The sequence below is a fragment of the Pipistrellus hanaki genome (genome assembly GCF_964339955.1).
Source record: "Pipistrellus hanaki genome assembly, chromosome: 9".
NCBI classification, from domain to species: Eukaryota; Metazoa; Chordata; class Mammalia; order Chiroptera; family Vespertilionidae; genus Pipistrellus; species Pipistrellus hanaki.
Genome location: NC_140511.1, coordinates 39,156,310 through 39,182,035, shown reverse-complemented (window position 1 = coordinate 39,182,035; position 25,726 = coordinate 39,156,310). Strand labels below are relative to the sequence as shown.

General features: G+C 47.6%; 1 protein-coding gene across 7 annotated transcripts in view; it reads right to left on the bottom strand.

Moving 5' to 3' along the window:
* Positions 1–17,984: 17,984 nt before the first annotated feature.
* The window catches only part of TENM4 (teneurin transmembrane protein 4), a 695,703-nt gene continuing 687,961 nt past the window's right edge, over positions 17,985–25,726 (bottom strand). For all 7 annotated transcript variants that reach the window (XM_084894429.1, XM_084894427.1, XM_084894432.1 and 4 more), the window contains one exon: positions 17,985–23,184. In XM_084894429.1, coding sequence (XP_084750555.1) covers positions 22,426–23,184 — 759 coding nt within the window. In that variant the 3' untranslated portion in view covers positions 17,985–22,425. The remainder of the gene's footprint in view (positions 23,185–25,726) is intronic.

Genomic DNA, 25,726 nt, shown 5'->3' with positions numbered 1-25,726 from the left:
CGAAATGTTACACATAAAGAAGAAACACTTCCAAAATAGTAAAACTCCACAAATGTTCAGCTATATTTTCCAGGGTGGAGTGATTTATCACAGAGTTTTAGTTTACAACTGAAAATAAAAAGCAGACTGGCTTTTGGTAAGAGTTATTATTGTTTGAAAATTCTCAACAGCTGTGTCCCCTTGTTGCCTGCACCTTGGGCCGACCAACCCAATGGCCTCCCTTGATATTCCACTGCTTTTAAACATGGCGTTGTCTATAGACGTTTCGCAGATACTTTTAAGAAAGTTCCCTGCAATTCCATGTATTTTGGTTGTGGGCACATCCCCAGTGCGGGGTGTGCAGGAGGCAGCTGATTGATGTTTCTCTCTCATCGATGTTTCTAACTCTCTATCTCTCTTCCTTCCACTCTGCAAAAAAATCAATAAAATATATACATATATATATTTTAAAAAAGAAGTGCTCCAATTCTGGATGTATTTTAAAATAGAGCCAACAGGATTTCCTGAAGTATTTATATGTGGGGTATGAAAAATATGTCAAGGATGACACCATAATATTGAGCTGAGCAACGGAATCATGAAGTTGTCATTTACCAAGATGAAGACTGGGGGAGAGGTAGGTTTTTATTGGGGGCGGACATTGGCAAGATTAGAGCTTGCTTTTAGATATGTTAAGTCTGATATATCTTTAGTTATTCAAGTGGAAAATGTTAGCAGTCCATTGGACATATGAGTCTGGAATTCAGGGAGTCAGTTTAGGTTGGAGATAACTTTAGGAGTAATTGGCATATAGGTGGTATCTAAAGTCATTATAAAAGATGACATCTCAAATGCAGCCAGTGTAGGTAAAAAAATAAAAAAATAAAGAAGGTTCAGGCACTGAGCACTGGGCAGCCAATATTGGGAGGTTGGGAGGATGACAAAGAACCGGCAAAGGAGGTGAGGAGAGGCCCACAAAGGAGGAGGAAAGTCAGGGGAGGGTGGCATCCCTGAAGCCAAGTAAAGAGCATTTTCAGGAGGCGGCAGTGAGTAGCCACATAGAAAGCCACAGACAGGTGAGTCAGATGAGAAGTGGTAACGATCGTCGGATTTAGAAATAAAGTGTTCAGTGACACTGACAGGCTGTTTTAGTGGACTGGAGGTGGCAAAAGCGTGATTGGAGCTATCCACGCAGCTAGGGCTCCTTGGAGAAACGATCAATTCCAGGTCTGAGGCAGGAAACGTGCAAAGTAAAACAGCTTGTTGTGCCAAAAAGTGAGGAAGCTATCAAATACTCTCGAGGTCTTGTCTAAAGAATTCAGAAAACAACTTTAAGGGGGTCCCAATGTTGGGAATCTTTGTGCACCAAAAACAATACCTGCAATTTTGGGAAACACATTAAATCTATAAACCTCCCAGAAGACATCAGTGCTGTATACTAAAAAACAAATCCCCCAAATCTCCAAAAAGCCCTATTGCCCACCTCTGGTGACTTTGAGAACACCAATTCATTATTCCGAAAAGTGGTAAATCATAAGAAACAAATACTTGTCCTGCCTTTCCTGACTGTGTTTTAAGGTAACATGGGAAAAGTTATAGTATACTGAAGAATTCCAACTGAACAATGCAAAGGGAATTATAGAATTAGAAATAAAAATCGCCATTTTATAACCTCTAATAAAACATCTAGGCAATAACCATCAATGGATGATAAAACAATTAGGAGAAATATTGACAGGAAACTTTATAGTGGATCAGGCCCTGCCTGTGTGGCTCAGTGGTTGAGTGATGACCTCTGAATCAGGAAGTCATAGTTGATTCCTGGTCAGGGCATATGCCTGGGTTGTGGGCTCCATCCCCAGTGGGGGGCATGCAGGCAGCTCTCATCATTGATGTTTCTATTCTGTCTCTTCCTCTCCCTTCCTCTCTGAAACTGATAAATATATAAATGGGTTAGGCTGACACCTCTGAAATTACTGATTAATTCTAACATCGCTGAGTGTGACAATGAGACATTAATTATGTGCCTCCTGATATGATACAGTAGGAAATGCTTAGCACACTGAAAATGTGAAGAATTATTGCAAATATAAACAAACAAATAAGTAAAACTTACATTTGATTGTCTTTAGGTCAGGGTTTCTGTAAAAGGCCACACAGCAAATATTGTAGAATTTATGGACCACATATGGTCTCTATCACATATTCTTTTACTTGTTTGTTTGTTTTTACAACCTTTTAAACATATAAATAACCACTCTTAGCTTTTAGGAATTACATAAATGGCCTGTTTGTCATAGTTTGCCAAACCTAGCACTAGATCAAATGCTAGTTTACAGAAAATATGGGCATGAGAGGAAAAACTAAATAATACCATGAGGAAGAAATAAATCTAATCCAGAACTTAGGAAATTTTATAGGACAAATGAACCAGTTTCTTCAATATTAAAAGCATTTAAAAGGGAGAGGAGACATTATAGATGATAGTTATTTTGATTAAAGTTATTTTGAAAGTATTATAGATTGACAAGAACAGTTCAAAAAACTCCCATAACCTTTACTTGGATTCACTAATTGTTACTATTTTACCATATTTAATTTATTTTTTTAAATCTCTCTTTCCATATGTATGTGGATTATACATATGTATTATATACATTTTACATATGTACATATTGTATTTGTGTAATTTTTTCCTGAGCCATTTGAGAATTTTAGACATCATGCTCCTTTCCTCCCAAATACTACATTGTATATTTCTTAAAAATAAGGATATTCTTTTATTTTATTGTTATTTAAAAAAACATATATTTTATTGATTTTTTTACAGAGAGGAAGGGAGAGAGATAGAGAGCTAGAAACGTCGATGAGAGAGAAACATTGACCAGCTGCCTCTTGCACAACCCCCACCGGGGATGTGCCCGCACCAAGGTACATGCCCTTGACCGGAATCGAACCCAGGACCCTTCAGTCCTCAGACCAACGCTCTACCACTGAGCCAAACCAGTTTCAGCAGGATATTCTTTTACATAACCACTAGAGGCACTTGAGGGGGGGTCCCTCAGCCTGGCCTGAACCCTCTCACAGTCCAGGAGCCCTCAGAGGATGTCCAACTGATGGCTTAGGTGTGGGCCTAAGCAGGCAGTCAGACATCCTTAGCACTGCTGCGGAGGCTTCTGGACTTCTGGCTGAGCAGTGCTTCCCCTGGGGGAGCGCACTCTATCAGGGGGCAGCTCCAGTGTTGAGTGTCTGCCCCCTGGTGGTCAGGGCATGTCATAGTGACTGGTTCTGCCATTTGGTCGATTTGCATATTAGCCTTTTATTATATAGGATAACATAATGATAAAATTCAGAAACTTTAAGATGAACTAATACTACTTTATAAGACACAGTCCATTTTTTGGGTTACACAATTTTTCCCAATAATGTCATTTATATCAATTTTCCCCTCGACCCTGGATCCAAGCCCAGATTACACATTGTATCTAGTTGTCATGTTCTTTTTCCCCCTCAAATTAGCCAGAGTTTCTCTGTTGCTTATAACCAAAAAAATCTTAATGATTCAGTTTCTTCATATTGTTTTTAACCCAAGAACCTTTATAGTATAGTAAGTTACATCGTTTCACTCTAATTAATTCTTCTAGGTATTAAAATTCTTGTTTTACAGATGAGTATTAGAGGGTTCAGAGAAGTTAAGAAACTTACTCATGATGTCACAGTAAGTTCTAATGCCAGGGTTTAAATTCAAATATTTTTTTACTCCCAAGCTTCTGCTTTTTTCCATTTCAGGCCTGGTAGGAAGTGGTAACCACAATCCCTGAATTCAAGAATCTTATAGGCTAGTGTGGGTAAGAGATAGATAGCAAATAACAACAATAAATATAATTTATGGCAGTAAATTCCACCATAGAAGTATGTACAACGTATGGATAGAACATAGTCAATGACCTTATTTCAAATATGGCAAGAAATATGGAAAAAGTTTCAGTAGCAATAGAAGAAAATAAAATCAATTTTCTAGCTTGATACCAACTGGGTGGTTATAGATTGTCTATCTATTGTCCAAAGCATGATTAACATCAATGCTGATCAGCTCACCTCCAACATATGCTCAGGAAGTTCCCTGTTTAGTTGGCTAACATAGTAAACTTTGACATCTGCTAGTACACTATTACCTTCTGAATGTTAGGGACCCGAGTAGTTCCTACATCATTTCAATTCTCACCTGGCCATTTTGATTAATGTTGACATTATCCAGTTCTGACATTTAGCTGTGACATACTGCAAAGATCCTAATCTGTAAGCTTGCTTAAAAATCTGCTCTGTTGAGATAGTTTTAAAATATTGACATTATAAAAGGAGTTCCGAAGGTAAAAGCGTCTGATCCCTCCAAGAAATCTAGAGCCCTTTCCCTTCTCTTTTTGCAAAAAGTCAAATGAAAAGTAAGCATCAGGTGGGAAGAAAACCAGAGCTTCGAAGTCAGAGCAAATAGCACCTCCCATTTCATGGTTTCAGTTCAGAACCTGGTGACACAGAGAAAACATGCAGAAGTCCGGAGCTCAGATGGCTTCCAGGGAACTGAGGCTTGGAACAATGATGAGTATTTTCCAAGTAACAGGAAGGTATTAGCAAATCAATGGACCCTTATACTGGGTCAGGAGGCTGAGCATTTGCTGGGGACTCCCAGAAGGACCTGGGCAGTTCATGAAGGTGAGGAAGAACTAGATAAGCATGCATTGATAAGATTATTTAATTTACATCTAGTAGATATGTTTTCTTTTACTACTCAACTCTCAATGTTAAGTTGTGCAAAAGTAACTTGCATAGGTTGGTACTCAAGTAATGTTCAATTGGCAAGCTGAAAGTGGGTAACAAGATTATTATTGTACACAGAAAGATGCATGTTATTGGTGGTTTGTGGGATGTATTCTCACTTCTCTCAGCCTAAACTATCCTAAATAGGGACACCTGGTGACCTGCCACCAGCAGACTAAAGCCCTGGCATAAGGTTGATGATTTATTAAATGCTTACTGAAGAGTTGTTGTAGACTAGATCTTGTCTAAGGTACCTAATTTTGGCAGGATCCCTCCAAATTCAATGCAAAAAAAATTTGGCACATCTTCCTTTTTTAAAGTAACAATGAATTAACTGTGGGGTGATCTAATACAGTGCCTGACAACTTACTGTATGAAATACCTTGCACAGAATAATGATATTGGTGCAATGATAACAGCAAACACCATTTATTGTGCATGTGGTAGGTGACAGTTCCTGTGTAAGATAGCCCACACATTTTATATCACTTAAAACTCACTCAGGAAACAAGACTAGGGTGCCCATTATGACCAATTTCATTCAGCATAGTATTAGAAGTCCTAGCCACAGCAATCAAACAAGACTATATATATGGTATCTAAAAGGAAAGGAAGAAATAACACTCCCATTATTTGCAGATGCCATGATACTGTATATAGAAAATCCTAAAGACTCCACCAATTATTTATTAGAATAAATAGTTTCAGTAAAGTTGCAGGATACAGAATCAATATACAGAAATCTGTTGCATTTATATCCTAGCTAATAAGAGAGTAATATGCAAATTCACTATCACTCCAACACACAAGATGGCTGCCCCATGTGGACACAAATGGCCATGACAAGATGGCCAGCAGTGGAGGGCAGTTGGGAGGGACCAGGTCACATAGGTGACCAGAAATGCAAGGGAGGGAAGATGGAGGAAAACAGGCTCTCAGGGGAGTAGTTCGACATCAATTAGGTTGCGATGGGAGTGGTGATCAGGCTGGTGGGCAGAAGCAGTTGGGGGCAATCAGGAAGGCAGGCAGGTGATCGGTTGGGACCCAGCAGTCCTGGATTGTGAGAGGGACATCCCTCGAGGGGTCCCATATTGGAGAGGGTGCAGGCTGGGTTGAGGGACACCAACCCCACCCCCTGTGCACTGGGCTTCTAGAACATCAATAATGAATGATCAGGAGAAGAAATTAAGAAAACAACCCCACTTACAATTATATAACAAAGTATAAAATAGCCAGGCAGGAATAAATTTCACCAAAAAAGGTGAAAAACCTGTACTCTGAAACATTGAAAAAAGAAATTGAATAAGATACAAAAGATGGAAGAAAATACTTTGCTCATGGATTGGAAGGATCAGTCTTGTTAAAATGTGCTTACTACCTAAAGCTATATATAGAATGCATGTGATCCTAATATAAATACCAATGGCATTCTTCTCAGAATTAGAACAACTAATCTTAACATTCCTATGAAACTGTCATTCATCCCCAGGTGTTTGACTCTAGAATTCATGTTTCCACCTCGCAACAGGGCACATTCTTCCTCATTACCTGTGTCAGGTGTGCTTTCTGATTACAGCATCAAGACTGTGTGAACAGGAGCTCTGAAGGGGATACCAAGTGCTGGGCAGTGTGGGTGGGCATGGCCTAGGGAGGCTCTAAGGGAAAAGCCCAATTTCAGATCCCAAAGACTCACATGTGATACACACATAGTGTCCCTATCACACCCCCATTCCACATGCACAGATGAAAGCTGGTCTCTGAGACACTGAGACAGCTCTGGCCTTGCCTAGAAATTTCCTCTCCAAATTGTGTGAAGGTGTGCCTGTCCTCTAGTTTTACTTCCCCCGAAGCCAGCACTCACTGAGCGCCCCCTCTGGGCCAGCTCCACAGCTGGCAATGGAGACACCTGCCTCACTTAATTCTCTCCGGCAAAGTGGTTGAAAGCATGGATGTTAGAGTCCAATTAACTTCAAATCCTGACACAGCTACTTACTAGCCGTGTGATCCTGGACAAGTTACTGAAATTCTCCTGTTCTCCAAATTCTTTAACTGTGAAAAAAAAAAAAAGAAAATGACTGAGTCAGAGCAGGATAATGATGGCATACATTTTCAAAAATATTTTAAACAGTGTTACTGAGTTGTAATTGACAGACTGCACATATTTAAAGTGTACAATTTGACAAGTTTTGACATAGCTATACGCCCATGAAACCTTCACCACAGTCAAGAGAGTGAACCTGTCCATCATCCCTGAAAGTTTCCTTGTGACCTTTTATAATCAGTTCCTCTTTTGTATCCTTCGTCCTCACCCCCCAAACCCCATCATCCTGTTCACAACCAAATAGCCACTGATTTGAAAAGCGAAGATGTCTTGATAATTGATCCCCTTATCACTTTGTGATACCCCTTTTGGTCCCTGGTAATTTTCCTTGCTTTGAAATCTGTTTTGTCTGAAGGTATTGTAGCTACCCCAGCATTCTGTTGATGAATATCAACATGGTAAGTCTTTTTCCATACCTTCATTTTCAATGTGTCTTTATATTTAAAATGAGAGGCCCTAAGAATGAAATTCATGCACGAAGAGGGTCTGTGTCCCTCAGCCCAGCCTGCACTTTCTCCAATCTGGGACCCCTCTCACAATCCAGGACTGCTTGGCTCCTGACTGCTCGCCTGCCTGCCAGCCTGATCACCCTCTAACTGCTCCCCTGCCAGCCTGATTGCCCCTAACTGCCCTTCCCTGCTGGCCCAGTGACCCCTAACTTCCCTCCCTGCCAGCTTGGTTACCCCTACCTGCCCTCCCCTGCCAGCCTGATTGCCCCTCACTGCCCTCCCCTGCTGCCTGGTCCCCCCAACTACCCTCCCCTGCAGGTCTGATCCCTCACAACAGCTCTCCCTTACAGGCCTGGTTCCCCCCAACTGCCCTCCCCTGCATGCCTGGTTACTCCTAACTGTCCTCCCCTGCAGGCCTGGTCACCACTAACTTCCTTCTCCTGCAGGCCTGATTGTTCTCAACTGCCCTCCCTTGCAGGCCCGGTCACCCCTAACTGCCCTTCTTTTCAGGCCTAGTCCTTGCCAATTGCCCTCCCCAGCTGGGTTGGCCTGATTGCCCACAACTGCCCTCCCATGCTGGCCATCTGTGGCACCCATCTTGTGTGTTGGAGTGGTGGTCAATTTGCATATTATTCTTTTATTAGATAGGATGAGTTTCTTGAAGACATATATGTGGGACTTGTGTTTGTTTTTTTTTAAACATACCTTCTGACAGTTTGTCTTTTATTTGATGCATTTGGAACATTAAAATTTAAAGTGATTATTGTTATAGCTTTACTATCCATTATTGTTATAGGTCTACTATCCATTTTATTTGTAACTATTTTCTACTTGTTTCCCTTGTTCTTTGTCTTCCACTCTTATACCATAGCAGTCAATCATTTCACTTTAAGCTATAATCACTGAATACATTGGTATTACTGTTTTGAATAAATTGCTATCTGTTAGATCAATTGAGTATAAGAAATATTTAAAAAATGTTTTATCTTTATTTATTCCTTCCATAATGCTCTTCCTTTATGTTGATCTGAGTTTCTAACCTGTACCATTTCCTTCTCTCTGTAGAACTTTTAACATTCCTGCACAAAGATCTACCAGTAACAATATTTTGAATATTATGAATATTTTGAATATTATGTTATGAGCCTTGTATCCTAGAATCTCCAATTCTAGGGAGAGGAAAAAAAAATCAAAAGCAAGCATTTGACCAGGTTGGGTTCAGGCCACCCGTTCTGGCCAACCTCTTGTGGCCTGTGGTTTCAGTGCTCACTTTTCAAGGACTTTCTCAGGCTTAGCACAATTCTGTTCTGCATGTGCGCTGCCCAATGGCCAGTCTGGGCCATGGTTTATTTCTCAATTTAGTTCTCAAGTCCCCGTAGACTGCCTAGAGCCAGCTCTGTGTGTTTGCAGCTTGGAGTGGATTCAGGGCTTCTCAGATACTTATGGGTCCACTGTCCTAAGCTCCTCCCATTCCACAGTCCCCCTGGTATTTCCTGGTTCCCCGAGGCTCCCTGTTTGGGGTTCACCCAGAAACCTGAGGCTTTATTTACCCCTTTCTGACATGCACTTTTTCTAACTACTGTAACTGTATTTGGGGCCGTCTGGTGGGAGGACAGAAAAAAAAGTAGCAAACAATTCATTCACTCACATGAGACCATCACTCCTCTGATTAGAGAGGCTATCCCTCCTCCTTTCGAGTCCTGGGTGTCTCAGGGCAGAGCTGCCACTCTCTAGACACCCCTTTCTTACTCCTCGTGCCTGAAATAGAGGCTTTCTCCTAGAGTTCTGTCTGTGCTGAAGCCCACATCGGGGTTTTTGCCTGGCTTGGGTCAAGGCTGGGGGATCCGGTAGTGGTAGGTTGATGGGAGGGGGAGGAAAGGTAAGCTCCTTGCTAATTCAGAGCCACTCAGTGTTCTGGCCTCCCCCTGCCCTGCCCCAAACCTGCCTGCTGCTGTTTCCACCTTAGCTGGAGCCAGAACCTGAATGTTCTTCTTTAAAGAAGAATTCCACTTAAAGGCATAATAGACTTAGCATGTTTATACTGTTTTCACATCACCAGAAAGAGGACAACCACACATGATGTGCATCCTGAGGAGATGCAATGGAGAGTACACATGAATTAGTCTCGCTTGAGACAATGGAGCCTGCATTTCACTAAGCCTTTAGAGCTACATGCGGGCTAAGAGTGAATGACACTGCAATGAGCCATCGTCCCAATCCAGGTCATGAGACCTTCTATAGTACAAACGGCTTGGCATCACCAACAAATAAATGGCACAAAGGAGAAGGTGAAACTATTACAGATGAAGGGGCTTCAGAGACATAAGTAAAAGGGCATGAATCTTATGGGATTCTGGAGAAGATTCAAGGAGATTATAATGAATGTAGAGTGCTAAGCACAGTGCCTGGAAAATGGTAAATGAATGCTATTACTGCCTCTTGTCAGGGGAGATGACAGCCTCTCTCTCAGGGCTGTTCGAGGATCAAAGGATTCATCTACCTTGCCCTTTCCTCCTGCACCTGGGCAGGAAGGCGGGACGCTGGCAATATCCAGTGCAGTGTGTATGGCTGGCCAGTAGGTGGCAGCTCAGGCCAGTCTGTCTTAGACCCTGGCACCAAGAGAAACCTAGTGTTGTTTCGCTGGGAGAAACAGGGTCCTGTCTCAACACTAATGTTCCCTTTCTCTTCCTAAATATAATTAGGGTTTTAGTGTCAGTTTTCTCAGGATTTATTATTTTCTGGGTATTCAGTAGACCCAGTTAGACCACAGTCTAGACTCTGCTTCTTGTCCCAGTGCCTCCTGTTCCATCCTGAATCACGTGTGTGCAGGTTCACCCTGGTTCACGCTGGGGTAATTTACACATACACACCACCCACACCTGAGATGGCCTTCAGGAAAAGTTTGTCGAGTGAGCAAAGAAGTAAATGCATTCTGGACATTCAAGTACATATTGTTTTTTCCCAGCAGACTCTAGGACAGGCTATGTGCATTTTCTTTCTGTCTCTCAAACAGGTGACCCGGGAAATGATTAACGGCACTTGCCCTGGAACTGGATTGCTTAGGTTCAGACCTGTTTTGCTACTTCTTAGTTGCATGCCCTTGGACAAGTGCCTCCGTCTCTGCAACTCCAGAATGAGGATAACAAAGGCACCTCCCCTGTTCTAGAGTGAAGACTAAAGGAGCAGATGCATTTACACTGCTAAGAAGAGCGCCTGGCACATAGTGCCTATCAGTTGTCATTGGGACCCTGCCTGGCTCGGAGGCAGAGTTAATGCCCTTGCAGAAATGCATTCAAGGAAGATCTCTAAAGAGCCTAGTGTGTCTGTCTGGCACAGGGGATGGCTCTCAAGAAACAACAGCCTCCCCTCCGGCTCCTTCCCTTTGCCTCCTGCTTCTGGTTATTGAGGTCATCGTTATTGATTGGAGAGGCCTAAGGTAAGTCTCCAAGCCATGAATCATGAGTACTGCTTTGCCCACCTTATTCCAACCCCAGGCTCAGCAGTGGCCTCTAAGTCATCATGTGCTGCTAGGGACAGTGCATTCAGGATCGAGGGACCCTCCCTCCTCGAGTGGCACAAGACTCAGAAGGCACTGAGGCAGGGAGAAAAGGATCTCTAGAACACTGTCCCCTTTCTGATGTGTATGTGGTACTTTGGGGAGCATCTTCCAAGAGTCATTGCTTAACTTTGGGGCCGTTGTTCAGGTCAAAAGGATTCCACTGAGAAGCACACAAGTGCAGGGGCAGGGACAGGGGATTATTATGATCTTACATGATCTCACCATGTTTTTCTGCACATTGGTCTGGAGAGGGGAATGTGTGACAGACTACCACTAGGTGGTGCCATCGAAGTGAAAAAACCTTTAGGGAAAGCTCATCACCTGCCCTGTACAATAGAGTGGAGGAGCAGATGAACACGTATCTGGAGAAAATCAAACCCCTCATCTCAAAAAATTCCAGCCAAATGGTAAGATTTTGGGTAGAAATGGGGACTGAGCCAGGAGAATGTACATGGGGCAGGAGCACAAAAACTTAGGGCTGACGGCAGAGAGTTAAGCCAGGCTGTTCTGTCCTTGCCTACAGGCCTGGGACTGATTCCTGAGAGGGCCCCATCTGCATTGCCCAGGAGACCTGCCAGGATGCCCACAAGAGGTCTCGTGTCTTTCCCTCACTTTGCCCTCAGCTGCCATGCCCTTCTTCATTCCTTTCTCCTAAGCCGAGGTGTCATCTCCCTCTGGAAGTCCCCTCATCCAGGTGGAACTGCCTGTTCCCTTCTTTGTGCTCCACTGTCCTCACACCTCCTTTCCCAGGTGCCTGCCACCTTAGTGGACTGAGATGTTTACCACCGAGTGGCGATTTCCTGGTTTGGTGTTGGCAGGGTGGGACGAAGTCAGGCTGGTTCTGTTCAGTACCACCAATCCCCAAAGATATGTAAGGGATTTATCACCCACAGCACCCTTGGGCTCCCAGGGATCACCCTCTGCCTCAGCACCCTGAGAATGTCCTATAAATGCTGAGGGTTTCCCACTCTGGATAAGCAGTGTGGGGAGCACTGTCTACATAACTTGCCTAGTCCAGGGCACAATGAAAATACAGGACCCCTGGTTCAGAAACAGCTAAGTTTCAAGATGGAGACAGCAGAGCACTGAACCAAGAGTGGGACCCTTCTGACTCCAGGGCACAGGCTGCATGCCCACCAGGCAGCCCTGAGTGTGGAGTTGAGCAAAGTCTCAGATGGGCCTTGTGCCTTTGGAATAGTCATCAGGTGACCCACTGGCCACTTGACAGGTGACTGGCCATCATCAGGCTTTTCGGTGTATGCAGCCCTTCACATCAGAAATGCCCTTCCTCCCCAATTGCAAGGTATGAGAGCAACAGTCCAGAATTTGGAGTTAGGCACACCTGGATTCAAACTTTGATTCTATTACTTAGCACAAAATCAAGAACATCTCCAGGCCTCACCTACAAAATGGGAGGTAACAACACCCACCATGAATACTGCTGTAAGTTCAAATGAGATTTATGTAGAAAACACTGGGTCTGGAGCCCATGCCTACTGTGTCTCCCTGCGCTCCCCCCATTGAGCCACATTGCTTATCTTCAGAAGCATCTGATCAGCAGAGAGCAGCCAGATGTTAGGCCTCATGGCTGGGCAGTGCTTGCTCAGTGAGGAGAGTCACCATGTGCTGAGGCCCCAGGGTGCTCCATGGTCCCTGTGAGCATCAACCAAGACAGGTAAGCAATGAAAGACAAACTAGGGAGGCCCCGGAGAAGCTCTTAGGTCACAGAATATCCATGGGGGGGGAAATGCATTCATTCGTTATCCAACAAATGCATGTGAACGCTTCCTGTGCCAGGTGCCAGGGATACAGGGGTAAGCAAAACAGGTGGAGTTCTGCCCTCTGTTCACATAATATGTGGAATTATGGTGTTCTGTTCTCCTGGATGCTTCTGTCACTAGCCAACAGCCAGCTACAGTTTACTAGGTGCCCACCAGGAGGCAGGAAATGAGACCACAACAGGTGCTGTGAGACTCCACCACCCTCCTCGAACTGAAATGAATGAGAGCTGTGTGCTTTCATGCCCAACAGCCAGCACCTGCGGCTCTTTGTAGGTGGGCTGTCCTCAGCCTGCTGGACCTCCCTTTGGCAAGACACAGAGAGCCAGAAGTCACTGGGAAATGACATCCCGACATCGCCAGGGGCAGCCCTTGCCCCAAGACTGACAGGTGCAGAGGTGTAAATACTTCAGTCCAGCTGGGGACGACTCTCTGGTGTGCCTCAGCTCCCCTACTGGACTGAGCCAAGTTTGCTCTCCTAGGACGTTGTTTCATCTCCAGCTCTTGATGGCCCCCTTTCCTTTCTTGTCCCTCACCTTCCTTTGCCTGATTTTCTGGGGGCCACTTCCTACTAACTTACTTTCAGACAAAGCCTTTCTTATTCAGGATCTCCTTATGAGGAACTACCCCACTCAAGATAGAAAGAGAAGAAAAAAGGAGGGAGCGGCGATTCTCCATTTTCATGTTATTTACTACACACAGTGATGCAATGTGTCAGAAGAGAAGTCATTATGAATAATAAAGTACAGCTTTGCAAAAATAGCTCATTTTGTATAAATCAGAGTGCGTTCCAAATTACCCCCGTAATAGGTTCACTCTCCTTTACTTGCATGCCAAGATGCTTTTCAGGGGGAAAGAGAGGAGGCATTTCTGCTAGCTCGGGTTTGCACATACCTACCCCTTGATTATACCAAACCTAGATATACCCTTGGGGGTGGCTCCTGCATGTAAATATCAACAATTGTGTGTTTTGCTGTGCTCCAAAAGTTGAGCCACGCTGGATTGGATCCCTGGGAATTTGGGGCTTTAAGCCTTCCCAGACTAGGTTCACTCAAAACAGCACACCTTCTTCCCGCCAGGAATGTCTTTCACTCTCATCTAATCCCTTCCCGCCAAACCCACCTCTTCCAGGAAATGTTCTCAGATTCCTTCCTTTCCCCACCCAGTCCACCCCAAGGCCCCTTTTCTGGCATTGTGGGAAAGTGATGTTTGTTGGAACCACTGGAACCACTTTCTTAGCACATGGCCACTCCCCCCCCCCCCCCCCCCCCCCGCAAAAAAAAAAAAAAAAAAAAAAAAAAAAAGCTAGCTGGAGTTCCTGAATCTCTAGCTGCAATCAGGTGGACCAGGCAGGAGCACATTAGGAGCCTGAGCCACGCTGGATGGGAGCTAGGGCTGGCTTGCTGTTGCAGAATCATGGAAGCAGGGGTGGGCAATGTCTGGCAGGTGGGTTGTAAAAGGCCTAGAAAATCATTTGGTAGGCCCTGCCAAGGCATTAGGGGTGAGTTAATTAAATGTTTGACCAAATATAGCAGGCTAAATTTTTAAGTTGGTAATTTTGTATGGCCTGAGAATGATGTTATAAATATCCAAATGGCCCTTAGAGAAAAAAAGTTCCTCACCCCAAAGTCAAGTATGGACGTGGGGTACCTGCCCAGCCCAGCTGCTGGACCCAGACACCTCCTCTCAGGGTCTGGACCTGACCCTAGGGCACCTGGCAGGTGTGCTTCTGCTATGAAACTGGCAACTCCCTATTCCCTAGATTGAGCTCAGACTTCTGGTGCCTCTTAACTCCAGGGACTGGGCTGGCTGCTGGCCACTTCTCCCAGGGCAAACCCTGGAAAGTTCCTGCTCCTTCACCAGGCTTCCGAGTTCTAGCAAGCTTGTGGCCGAGGCCTTTGGAGCAGTGACACACAGTGCATGCTCTCGGTATCAGTGTTTTCTGAATCCCTCTAAACTCCACAGATTGTACCCTGTGTACAAGCAAAGGGTCCTGTTTTACATCCATGGGTCCTTGAAGGCTGGGTTGGTTACACGCACGAAGTGCTCATTATTTGTTTGATTAATTGCAATTCCTCCTCTACACCTCCTGTAGGGCTTGGCCCTGCTATTCATTGGTTTAATTACTATCCATTCTCTTTCCATCCACTTATCCACCTGTCCATACAGTCCAATAAGTGACTGTATCTGAAATAATGACCCCATTTCTTCTGTTCCCATCTCACAGACTGGGGAAGAGATTTTCACCCTAAGAACCTAGTCCCGGGAGAGTGGGGTATGCATATTTTGAAGGCTGCGGAGAGGATGACCCACATGCCTGGCCTAGTACGTCAGTTGCTTACTTCCCGGTGGGCCGGAGAGGGCTTGCAGATGACAGGGGAGGTAGGACACGCTTCTATTGCGCCCGATGTGCTGAGGACTGTACTGCTCCTGAGAACTGACATTTGACCTGGCGAGGTGTGTGTGTCCACAAGTAAGCTTTGGATTATTGAAAGATAAGGATGTCTTTGCGAGTCCTATTGCCCCTGAGTTCTTGAAAGGAGACTGGCCTGGGGGTGGTGGCTGAAGCTGTTCCAGGCTGATGAATTCAGGCCTGAGAAATAAACGCTGGTTGCCCACCCACCCGCCGGTCCGGATGGAGTTCACCACACGGTGAGATTTCCAGGGTGAGGTTGGAAGGAGAGACACCCACAGAGAGGCCAGCGTGAGGACTGGGGCCAGGCCAGGGTGGGATGAGCCCAAGGGGAAGCCTGAAAGGTTTAACTCGTAGATACTCCTCCCCTGGAGAGACACCTCCACTCTGGTCTAGATGCTCCTGATTGGAACAGGCATACCAGTACTCACTTTTATTTATTTATTTATTATTTTTTTTAATCTTTTTTTTTTTTAATGGAAAACCCTATAGTATTTTTAAAAATATATATATATTTTATTGATTTTTTACAGAGAGGAAGGGAGAGAGATAGAGAGCTAGAAACGTTGATGAGAGAGAAACATCTACCAGCTGCCTCTTGCACACCCCCTACCAGGGATGTGCCCGCAACCAATGCACATGCCCTTGACTGGAATTGAACCCAGGACCCTTCAGTCCACGGACTGACGCTCTACCACTGAGCCAAACCGGTTTCAGCCCAGTACTCACTTTTAAAGTTGCTTTCCTCCATGCTGTAGTTTTCTCCAAGGCTACCAGTAGGTCAGGAGAGCAAAAGTCACCCGTGCAACCTGGAGGCCAGACTGCAGAGAGCAGGGAGAGCCAGGGCACTCTGGGGAAGAGGTGCCTCTGTTCTCCCCTCTTCTTCCCTTCTCAAGGCCGGTGGCAGCTGCAACAGATTTGCCAGGGATGGAGGGGAAGGAGGCGCAACCCCCAGTTCAGAAGAAATGTGGCTTCATTCAGAGACAGGAGATAACCTTTCTCAAATGCACTAGAGAGAGGGACCCCAAGACAAAGGGAAGACTGACCTCAGGTGACCCACAGCGGAGCGCCTGCTTTGTGCTGTGGGTTAGTCAGTCACCGCCTCTAGGAGCTCACGCCCCAAATAACCCAGCCTTGCAAAGGGCAGGCACGCGGCAGGTGCTCGGTGAGCGCTTCTGAGAGAATTGCCTCCGCTGGGCTGAGGCACGTGTGCAATGACGCACACGTGTGGACGTCAGTGGATACGGTGGGGCGGGGCGTGCCCAGGCAGCTGACTGTAGGGTAGTGGGGAAGGGCGGGGGCGTGGCCGAGGAGGACCCAATGCACTGGCTCTGGCTCTACTTGCCAGAAGTGGGAGGTTCCATTGACTAAGGGCAAGGCATCTGAGGTGCCACCCTAAGTAGCTTACTCCGTATGCAGTGTCACCTGGAAACACATTGGAGATGCAAATTATGGGGCTCCACTGCAGACCCACTAATTCGCAAACTGTCTGGATCAGCCTGCAGGTGATCCTGATGCAGCCCAATTTGGAAACCACCGGTGTGTGGAAAGAGCACCAGGCTTTGGCAGGAAGGTGGCGGGCTGGGGAGGGAGGTGTGAGGTAGGACATTTACGTGGGTGAAGACCTGTTGTGCTCTGAGCAATGTGTGCCATTTCTTACCCGCTTCTTCAAGGTGATCTGAGCAGCAACCGGAAGTTGTGTACCATCACACTCTCATTGTAGATGGAGGACCCAGCCTTGGGGAGTTAAATGACTTGCTTAAGATCACAGAGTGAGGGGGGTGGGACTGGTAAGATATATACACATATAATATCTTAATAAATAAAAAAAGATTAAAAAAAATCACACAGTGAGTGCCAGAGCCAAGTTCTGCTCCCAATTTGGCTCCATAAGCAGGTTTTTCCTACCATGGCAGGTGCCTCCTGGCACCATCCAGAGTGCCAGTCTGAGCGGCAGTGCCCCGAGAGCTCCAGGCTGCCTGGCACAGAGCTCCGGGTGGTGGAGAGCTCACAGCTGCCCAGCAGAGAGCTCATGGCTGCCCGATAGAGAGCCCCCGATTGCCTGGTGGAGAGCTCATGGCGCCTACACAGAGGCCTGGTGGCGGGCCAGTGCCGAGGCCAAGGGGAGAGCAATGAGCCTTCTGCTCTCGCTCCTGTCCTCAATTATTGCATTCTCATAAGGTTTGCCATTCACACCAGGGAGCTGAGCTTAGCACATGTACTTTCCTAAGTGACCAGCTGTCATCTGGGAATTCCCGAGCTGAAAGGTTAGATGTGAGGTTAAGTGAGAAAAGCAGAGTGAAAAACGACCTGTATGCTGTGATTACTTTAGATATATACTTTCAGAAAAAGATACATTAAGAACACAGAGGGAAAATAAATAAAAACAATTGTAAAGGAATTTTCTTCCTTTCTTTTTCCCCCCTAAGTTGTGTTATGTGGCTATAATTTATATGAGGAATATGCATTTATTTATTCTTAAAAGTGCAATGGTGACACCCCGTGTGGACAGCTGTGGGACAGCTCTGTGCCCACTGGCAGATACAGGCTCTCTCTTCAGGGCGGTGTCTGGGGTCCCTCCCCCCTCTTGGAGTCTGTTCCTGAGGCCAGTAAGGACAGTACAGGGATGTGGCCTGGGGGAGCGGTGGGACAGAGCTGACGTCATTTTGACATCCATGATCATCCATGATATCTAGGGTGTTGTTTCCCCTGGAAGTGCCTCTCCATGTCAGCTGTCACCTGGAGGGATTAAAAGGGACTTTGGGGCCGAGGACCAGCGTCCTGCAGGCAACCCTGGGAAGAGCAGCATCTAGAAAGGCCGACTCAGTCTGGGCAGTGGTGCCCTGAGAACAGGCAGCCCCTACTCCCTAAACAAAGGCCACCCGACACCTTGAAACACAAAATAGTCTTTTATTTGTCAACGAAGGCTACACGGGGTCACTTCTGGTTTTGTCTTTTATGTTTTTTTTTTTTCTTTTTCCTTTTCTAGAAGGTATCTACATCTGCATTTATGTACAGCCTTGTTGGTATTTACACAGTCAGGAATACAGTGTTAGAAACACAAATGTGTTGAGAAAAAAATTTCTCAAAAATGAGTTCCAGACTTCAGGAAAACTAGTTCCACATGGTAAGGCCAGAGTCTCCAGTGTTGGTCATCAGAGGCAGCTCGGAGAGTCCTTCTGCCCAGGCTGTGGGGTCAGGAGTCTTTGAGGACAGGCAGGTGCAGAAACGGGGGATTCTGGGGCCGGGTGAATCCTGGGCTGCTGGGCGCCGCCTGGCCTCTGGGACCCAGCTTCCCGCAGGCTAGCCGGGCTGCCCGGGGGTTGGTTCTCTGTTGGCAGTTTGCCCTCAGAATCAATCACATTTTCTTGGGGACCCAGGGGTGGCCCAGTATCATGCTTTTGGCATTCCAGAGGGGGTAAGAAACCCAATGTTGGCCCCACAAAGGCCTCCCCCCCACTCTGATCTTCCACATTCATGATGAAACCTAAGAGCTCACCGCTGTCTGGGGCGGTCAAGTACACAAGGCTGGTTTTTGAGAATGTAAAAAAGGGTAGAGAGGATAAAGTTTCGATCACCTGAGCAATGAGTCTTTAAAATTAGAGTTTGCTGTTTTTTGAAGGTTCAACGAAAGGGCCTTGATCTCCAGAGTTCTTCCTTTGAATCCCCTCCTCTCCCATAAAATAGAGACGAGTGTATAAACCTAGCGGGGATTTATGGGCGTTCAATGGAGTCCTGGCGAGGACCCCAAGGAGAGACTGGGCTCTTTCTGAGATCCCTCAGGAGGTGGGCTCCCACCTGGGGAACAGAGGTGGCAGCTGCTGTGAGAAATGAAGAAGAGAATGGACTTTGAATATTAGGAGCTCAAACCCCAAACCTGGGGACCCCACTGAGGCCTGGCAAGCTTCTTTCTCCTGGGCCCAAGCTCAGCATCGCTGCCCTCACCACGTGGCAACCCCCAACGCAGGCTGCAGGTGTGAAGCTGGTTCTAAGATTTCACACTGACAGCCTCGCCTTCGCATAATGGAAACTCCTGCCAACTACACAGGTGGCACTTAAAAGTCAGAGCTGAAAAGGTCCTTTCTTTTTAAAAACGAATCTGACTCCTTGTTATGTGCCTATAAAACCACGGCCCGGTTTTCCTCACCTTTGGCTCCCAGCCCCGCCCCATCCTGATGATTGACAAGCACACCTCCTGGCCATTCTCAGCCTCTGGTCGGTTTCTCAGGGATTGTTTCAAATCCAGAACTATGTCTGGAGCGTGGGTAAAGTGGAAATCTTATCCAATAAAAACAAAGTTGGGGTATCACAAAAGTCCTATTCCAGGTAATGGCAGAGGGCTGAGGGTGAGGAGCTGGAGGCAGCTGCAAAGGGTAAGGGAGAACTCTTCCAAAATAAATTTTATTCTGACATCCTGCAAAGTCATAAACCTGGGCCCAGTGAAGGATGGCTGCTGGCTCCAGGGGATGGACGCATTTTGGTTGAGTGGTACCCAAAAGGCACGTGCCATCAAGGTTGGGATTTGATGCCTGGAGGCCACTAAACAGGCACAGGGACCTCTGGCTTATGCCTTCAGATTCCCTCTTGCTGTGAGGGTGGGATGCTGGTCTCAGCAGGAGGACAGACTGAGAGCGGAGGCACAGAGTCACATGCCAGCCCAAAAGGAAACCAACTCCGAACCAGCCAACAAGACCAGGGCCAGAAGCACGTCTCCAATAGCAACAGCACCGAAGTGGACCAGGTGCATGATGCTGCCTACTCCACACCTGAGATCTTTCCCTACAGCCTGGGGATGCTTCAGCTGCTCCCTGCACAGAAGCTGGGCCGCCTGGGTGGTAGGTAGCCCAGGAAAAACCACACCAATCATTTAAAGGAAAGGAATGATTCTGTGTTTTTGATCTTTCAAAGTCCACTCTATGACGTTGGTGGGGGTGGAGGTGAGGTCAGCGGTTTGGGAGATGCAGGGAGATGGCTCCCTTGGCCCTCATGCTGCCTCTGGCCTCCAAGTGGACATCCCCAGCAGGTCTTGACTGATGTCCGGCAGCTAGGATGGGACAGATCAACTGGGCCTACTGAAGGAGCGTTGCCCACGGGCCCCCATGGCAAGAGTACGTTTGGAGAGGCAGAAGTCTATTTGGCATAAAAAGCCATGTTCTGCAGGCCACGTTGTTTTCCATCCCCTCCGAGAAGGCTCCTGTGGGATGGAGCCCACCCCCAGCTCCTGCCGAGTACGGTGGCCCCGAGGAGCTCTGCCACCAGTGGACCATCAGGCCACGGCACCCTGTTGCAGCGGCATGACATGTTTTTTTTTTTTTTTTTTTTTTTTTTTTTTTTTTTAAACAGGAAGAGCACTTAGCAAAACACATCCTTTGATCCCAGTGGGATGACATAAGGAGAAACCTCCTATCCCGAGAAGCTGTGGGTGCCGCCCTCTACCAGGCAGAGCCAGGGCTCCACGCTGCTCTGATTCTCATGCAGTCAGAGACCTTCTTGGTTTCATTAACTTGTGTAATATTCTGAAGACTCTGTGAGTAAGGCCATAAAGGTGCCATGAGCTTATCAGTCCAACAAGGTTGCCACGGAGAATAGCTCAGACTCAGAATTCATTTTCCACACTTAATGTAAATGTAACCCACAACAGTCCCGTTTGCTAAGAAGCCCAGCTTCCCCTCCTGGTCTCCCAGAGCCTCCTGTGCATGGTGATGATGATGGCCAATGGGCAGATGAATCAGGACCCAGAAGCTCCCAGCTCTTGCTGCCTCTCTCTCCCCTCCATGCTTCCTCTGGCCTGGCTGGCTGCTGCCTCTCCCTGGCTGTGCCCTCCAGGCATGGGTTACACCCACTCCTGAGCAGGCTGGAGCCTCCTCCCAATGACCTCAGGCATCGGTGGGTCTGCACAGGGACAACCTCCAGGATCCATGGGCACCAGCCTCAGGAACGGCCCCCAAACCTGGCGGGGTTGGTGACATCCCCAGGCCGCTTCAAGGCAGCTCTTTCTCTTCTTTCCCTCTCTCTTTGAAGCCATCATTGGGCTCCTCCAGGCGGGGAGCTGTTTCAGAGTAACTTCACAGGAGAAGTTTCCCCGAATGCCTCTCCTGCTGCATTCCGTTCTGCAAGGAACCCATATGGGGAAGCTGGTTAGAGGGAGGCTTGGCTCGTGCCTTCCTCTCTTTGGCTGACTTTTTCTTAAACATCATTCCAGAATCAAAGGCCACCAGGCACCTCTCTCCACACTCCAATGTCTCAGTGGTGGCAGCTGAGCAGTGTCGGGAAGGCGCCCGGCATTGTGGGGAGAGGGCTTCACCTTGGAAGGCATGCTGGTACCTATCCATCATTGCCATCTTTTGCCCCGGGTGGCCTTCCCCTCCCTGGACATGGTGCCCACACTGAGGGCTTGCTTTGCAGTGCTGGTTCTCACGTCTGACTTTGGGAGAGAAGAGGAGATGAATAAGGAACATCGTGGGAGGACCGGGCAAACACAGTCATCCTGGAGGATGAGGCTCTTCGTCCCAGGACGTTATGTCACCAGACTGGGGGAAAGGACCTGGCAGACACTTTCTCCATCCCAAGAGAAACAACTACACAGGATTTGCAAAAAGGGGCAGGGGTGTTCGTTGAGCATCAAAATATAAAGCTTGGGCAGGAGTTTGGGGCAGCTTGAAAGAGGAGCTGAATGACATCATGAAACCCCCCGGAGAAAGACGAAGCCCTCTGCGGTCCTCCGGAGGCACAGAACACAGTGAATAAAAAGCCACCCCTCATCTGCGGGAGCTTCGCCAGGGATCCTCAGGTCCGGCAGACCCTCCTTCCAGGCCCCCTTAGAAGTTTGGTGCTGGTCTGCTGCCTGCACCCCTCACCCCTGCCCGACCCCACTGAGGAAAGGGTTGCACATGAGACAAGTTAGCACAGACATTCGTGTCTCACATCACACCGGGTACCGAGGGACAGACAAGGACACACCCTAGGAGATGTGCCTCAGAGAAGAAATGTACCCCCAAACAACAAGGAAAAATCCTCAAGGGAAAGGGAACAAAAGACAATAAAGTTTTCATTGTGATCACACTACAGAAAAAAAATACCTTCTGTTCTTTGCAAAAAATGTGTGAAGGCCAATTTGTGTTTTTCTTTTCTTAAAAAAATGAATGTTGCATGAGTTACAATGCAACCAGTGTCTCTTTCTCTCTCTCTCTCTCTTTTTTTTTTTTGTTTGTTTCTTTTCTGCACTTGTTAAAAAAGGAATTTTTTTCTTTTAAAAGTACAACACAGTCAAGGTGTGCGGCCACAAAAGAGTAGCTGTCTTTGGCAAGAAGTCCGGGCCGTGGTCCTCTCTGTCACCTGCGGCCCATCTCGCTCTGTCTCATGAAGTGGATGTTGTTGGCGCTGTCTGACAGTTCTGGGTACTGCTCCACGGAGATCACGAAGAAGCCATCGTAGCCTTGAACCCGCCCTGTGTCCAGCACCTGCTGCCTCTCCCCCTCTGTCCAGGCCCGCAGGCCCTCCTCCCCGTCCCGCAGTCGCTGCTGCTCGCGGGCCCACGCCCGGCGCACGGCTCTCTGCCGGGCCAGCTCCAGCACCCGCGCTTTCTCCTCGTCCAAGGTCGTCCCATAGCGGGTGTTCAAGCACAGGGCCCCGTACTGGAGCTGAATGTCTGTGTAGCGTCTAGTCCTGCCATTGAGCATCGTGTTGATCTGGGACACGGTGACATTGACCCCGTTCTCCAGGGTCCTCCGACCCCCGCTGAGGCCCAGGATGGCCAGGTCGCCTTCCGAAGGCCCTGGCTTCACAAAGTAGTGGGTGTCCACCCCGCCGATGGTGAAATGCAGGTCCTCCAGGTAGTGGGCATTGTTCAGGATGGCGGCAACCCTCCTCCCGTCCTCGTTGGCCACACTGATGATGTCTGTGGTCACGCGGCCATCCTTCAACGCAAACTTGACCCCCTTGCCAAAGACGGAGCCACTGGATGCAAACTTCTTTGTCTTTGGGGCCTGTTGGCAGCTGGTGATGGTGGAGCCATAGAGCTGGTCAAAACGTTCGAGGGTGACGAAGGCCTTGAGCTGCTTTTGCACTTCACACTGTACACCCAGGATAGACTGATGAGGGGAGAGAGAGAGAGGAGAGAGAGAGATGGGTAGAGAAAAAGAGAGTGAGACAAAGGAAACAAACAAACAAACCAAGGCCTAGAGAATCATTTTACATAACTAAGTCAAATCTATATTTATTTAAGATCTAGCATGTGGCTCTACTGATGTTCGATTGATCACTGGAACATCCAGCCATCCTCTCTCCATCCTTCACCCATTCAGAAACTGTTCAGGGAGTACCTTCTCTGTGCCGGGTCCTTTCCTGGGCACTGGAGATATGACAACGAATCCGAGGCTACCCTGCCCTTGAGAAACTCATCGTTTAATGGGAAAGACAGATACGCCAACAAACAATTGCAGTCAAACGTGATATCTGGTGGCCTCAGAGCAGTAATAGCTGTCGCTAACACTTCCTGATCTTTGAGCGAAATAACTCACATTTATTGTCTCATTTCATCTCCACAATAACTTTATACTGTAGATTGGTACTGTTAGTATCCTGAATTTTTCATCTAAGAAAACTAAGGCTCAACGAGGTTGTGACTGGCCCACCAAGTATTCGATTTAACATTCAAACCCAGGTCTGTCTGACTGTAGAGGCTCAGTTTCAAGGAAGGGCTTAAGTGAGGAGCAAACAAGGATCAGACTATCTCAGCCTGAAGGGGGAGGAGTGAGGTGGAGAAGGTGGGGTTCAAGGACAAGCTCATGTGTGAGCTGGGACTGGAAGGATGAGGGGGTGATGCTAGATGGAGGAATGGCAAGAAATGCATTCTTGGCAAGAAAGCTTAGTAAGATGCCAAGCAGTGATTTATGTAAACCCTCTTACTCTGCTTTATTGCTCTCTGCTGGGTTTATAAGTGATTTTCAAGGAGGGCTTCCATCCCACAGTGCTTCCTGGGAGATCCTCAGGTGTTCCTGCTCTTGGCTGCTTTGGGGGATACTTTGGGCCCTATCTTGGCATTTTACCTACCTCCTCGCCGCGCCACCCCCCCCCCCCCCCCAACACACACACACTCCCTCCGTGGTGCGGGGAGCTCAGCAGAGCAGCAGGCCCCGAGGCCTTATCAGCAACTCAGGGAAATGGCTTTAGAAATAGGCCCATCGGCTTCTCACTGAAATTAAGTCCTCTTTATAATTAATAGAACCCTGTCTGTGAACAATTATTTCCTAGAGTTTCACGAAAGCTGGAGTGCTCAACAACAAAGATCTCCGATGCCTGCCAAGGGCGGAAATCAATAATTCATTGACAGGCGAGGCTGGCAGACAGGCTGCTGAACCGGGACTCTGTGCAGTGGAGGAGGCTGCCTGGTGGTGGCGGAAGAGCCCAGCTGTGGGAGTCAGCCCTGGGAACAGGCTGTGCTGCGGGCATCTGGGCAGCCCGGAGGCATAGTGGGGACTAGAGAGGGACAGGGGCAAGCCTAGGGCAGCAGGGGCCAGGTCTAGGGCAGCAGGGGGCAGCAGAGAGCAGATGGCTTGGTGGCCAGACAGACTTGGGCTCTCATGACCATTTGCCACTCTCCAGCTGAGTGACCTTGGGCACATTCTCTTTGAACCCTGGCCTCCTCGCTGTAAAATGGGTTTGGGGGAGGGTGGAGAGGCCCAATTCATGGGGTTGTTTACTTTTTTCAATCATTTGCTCATTCAATGGCAGTTCTATGCAATGTACCTACTGTATGGGTTAGGCTCTTTGCTGAGTACCAAATAAGACCCAGTACTGGCCCTTGGGGAGGGGGAGGGGGGGGGGCTCACAGTCAAGTAGAGGTACAGGGAAGAAAACAGAAAGTAAAATCCAGCGTGGTGAGTGCTGGGAAAGAGGAAGCTGTGGGCGTCACCAGAACAGAGAGGGGCAGAGGCTAGGGGAGGAGACCTAACCTGAGACCTAACGGAGTCCAGAGGGAATAAGGAACATGGGTGTGCAAGTTTCCGCCCAGGAGCAGTACGCCGTCTGGCAACCCTGCTTTCCTCCTCAGTGAGGCCTGGGCTCCCCTTGCAGGCCTGCTGTCTGCCTGATGCACTCCCGCTCTCACTGGCTGCAGCATGCTGCCTGGAAGAGCCAGCGCCTAGTGCAGACACCATGAACGGGGATGGGGATGAACAATGGATGCCTGAAGGGAGGGGCTGGGGTAAGACTGTTTTGAAGGACCTGAACAGCTGTATAACTCTATGAGTCTTTGACATTGAGTCATAAAGGAAGACACGAGAAAGTAACATTTTGAGTATCTACAATCAGTCTTTGGTTGGAACCTCAGCTCCACCCCTTCTTTGCTGGGTGTCAAAGAACAGCCTCAGACATAAAATCAGTAGAAGGAGAACAATGAGACCAGGAGATAATTGTGAATTAACTTACAGAGAGTACCTCATGCAAGGCCAGGTGCAGCACGTGCTCAGAACATGCCACATGTGTTTTAGAATACACCGTCTCCCTCCTTGCATATTTGTTCTGGGGAGTGACAGAGCTCATTGTTTCTGTGGAACTGCAAACTCAGTGAGAGGCTGTGTGCTGGGACAGCGGGGCCCACCGTGGCCCACCAGCGGTAGGGTTACCAAGTGT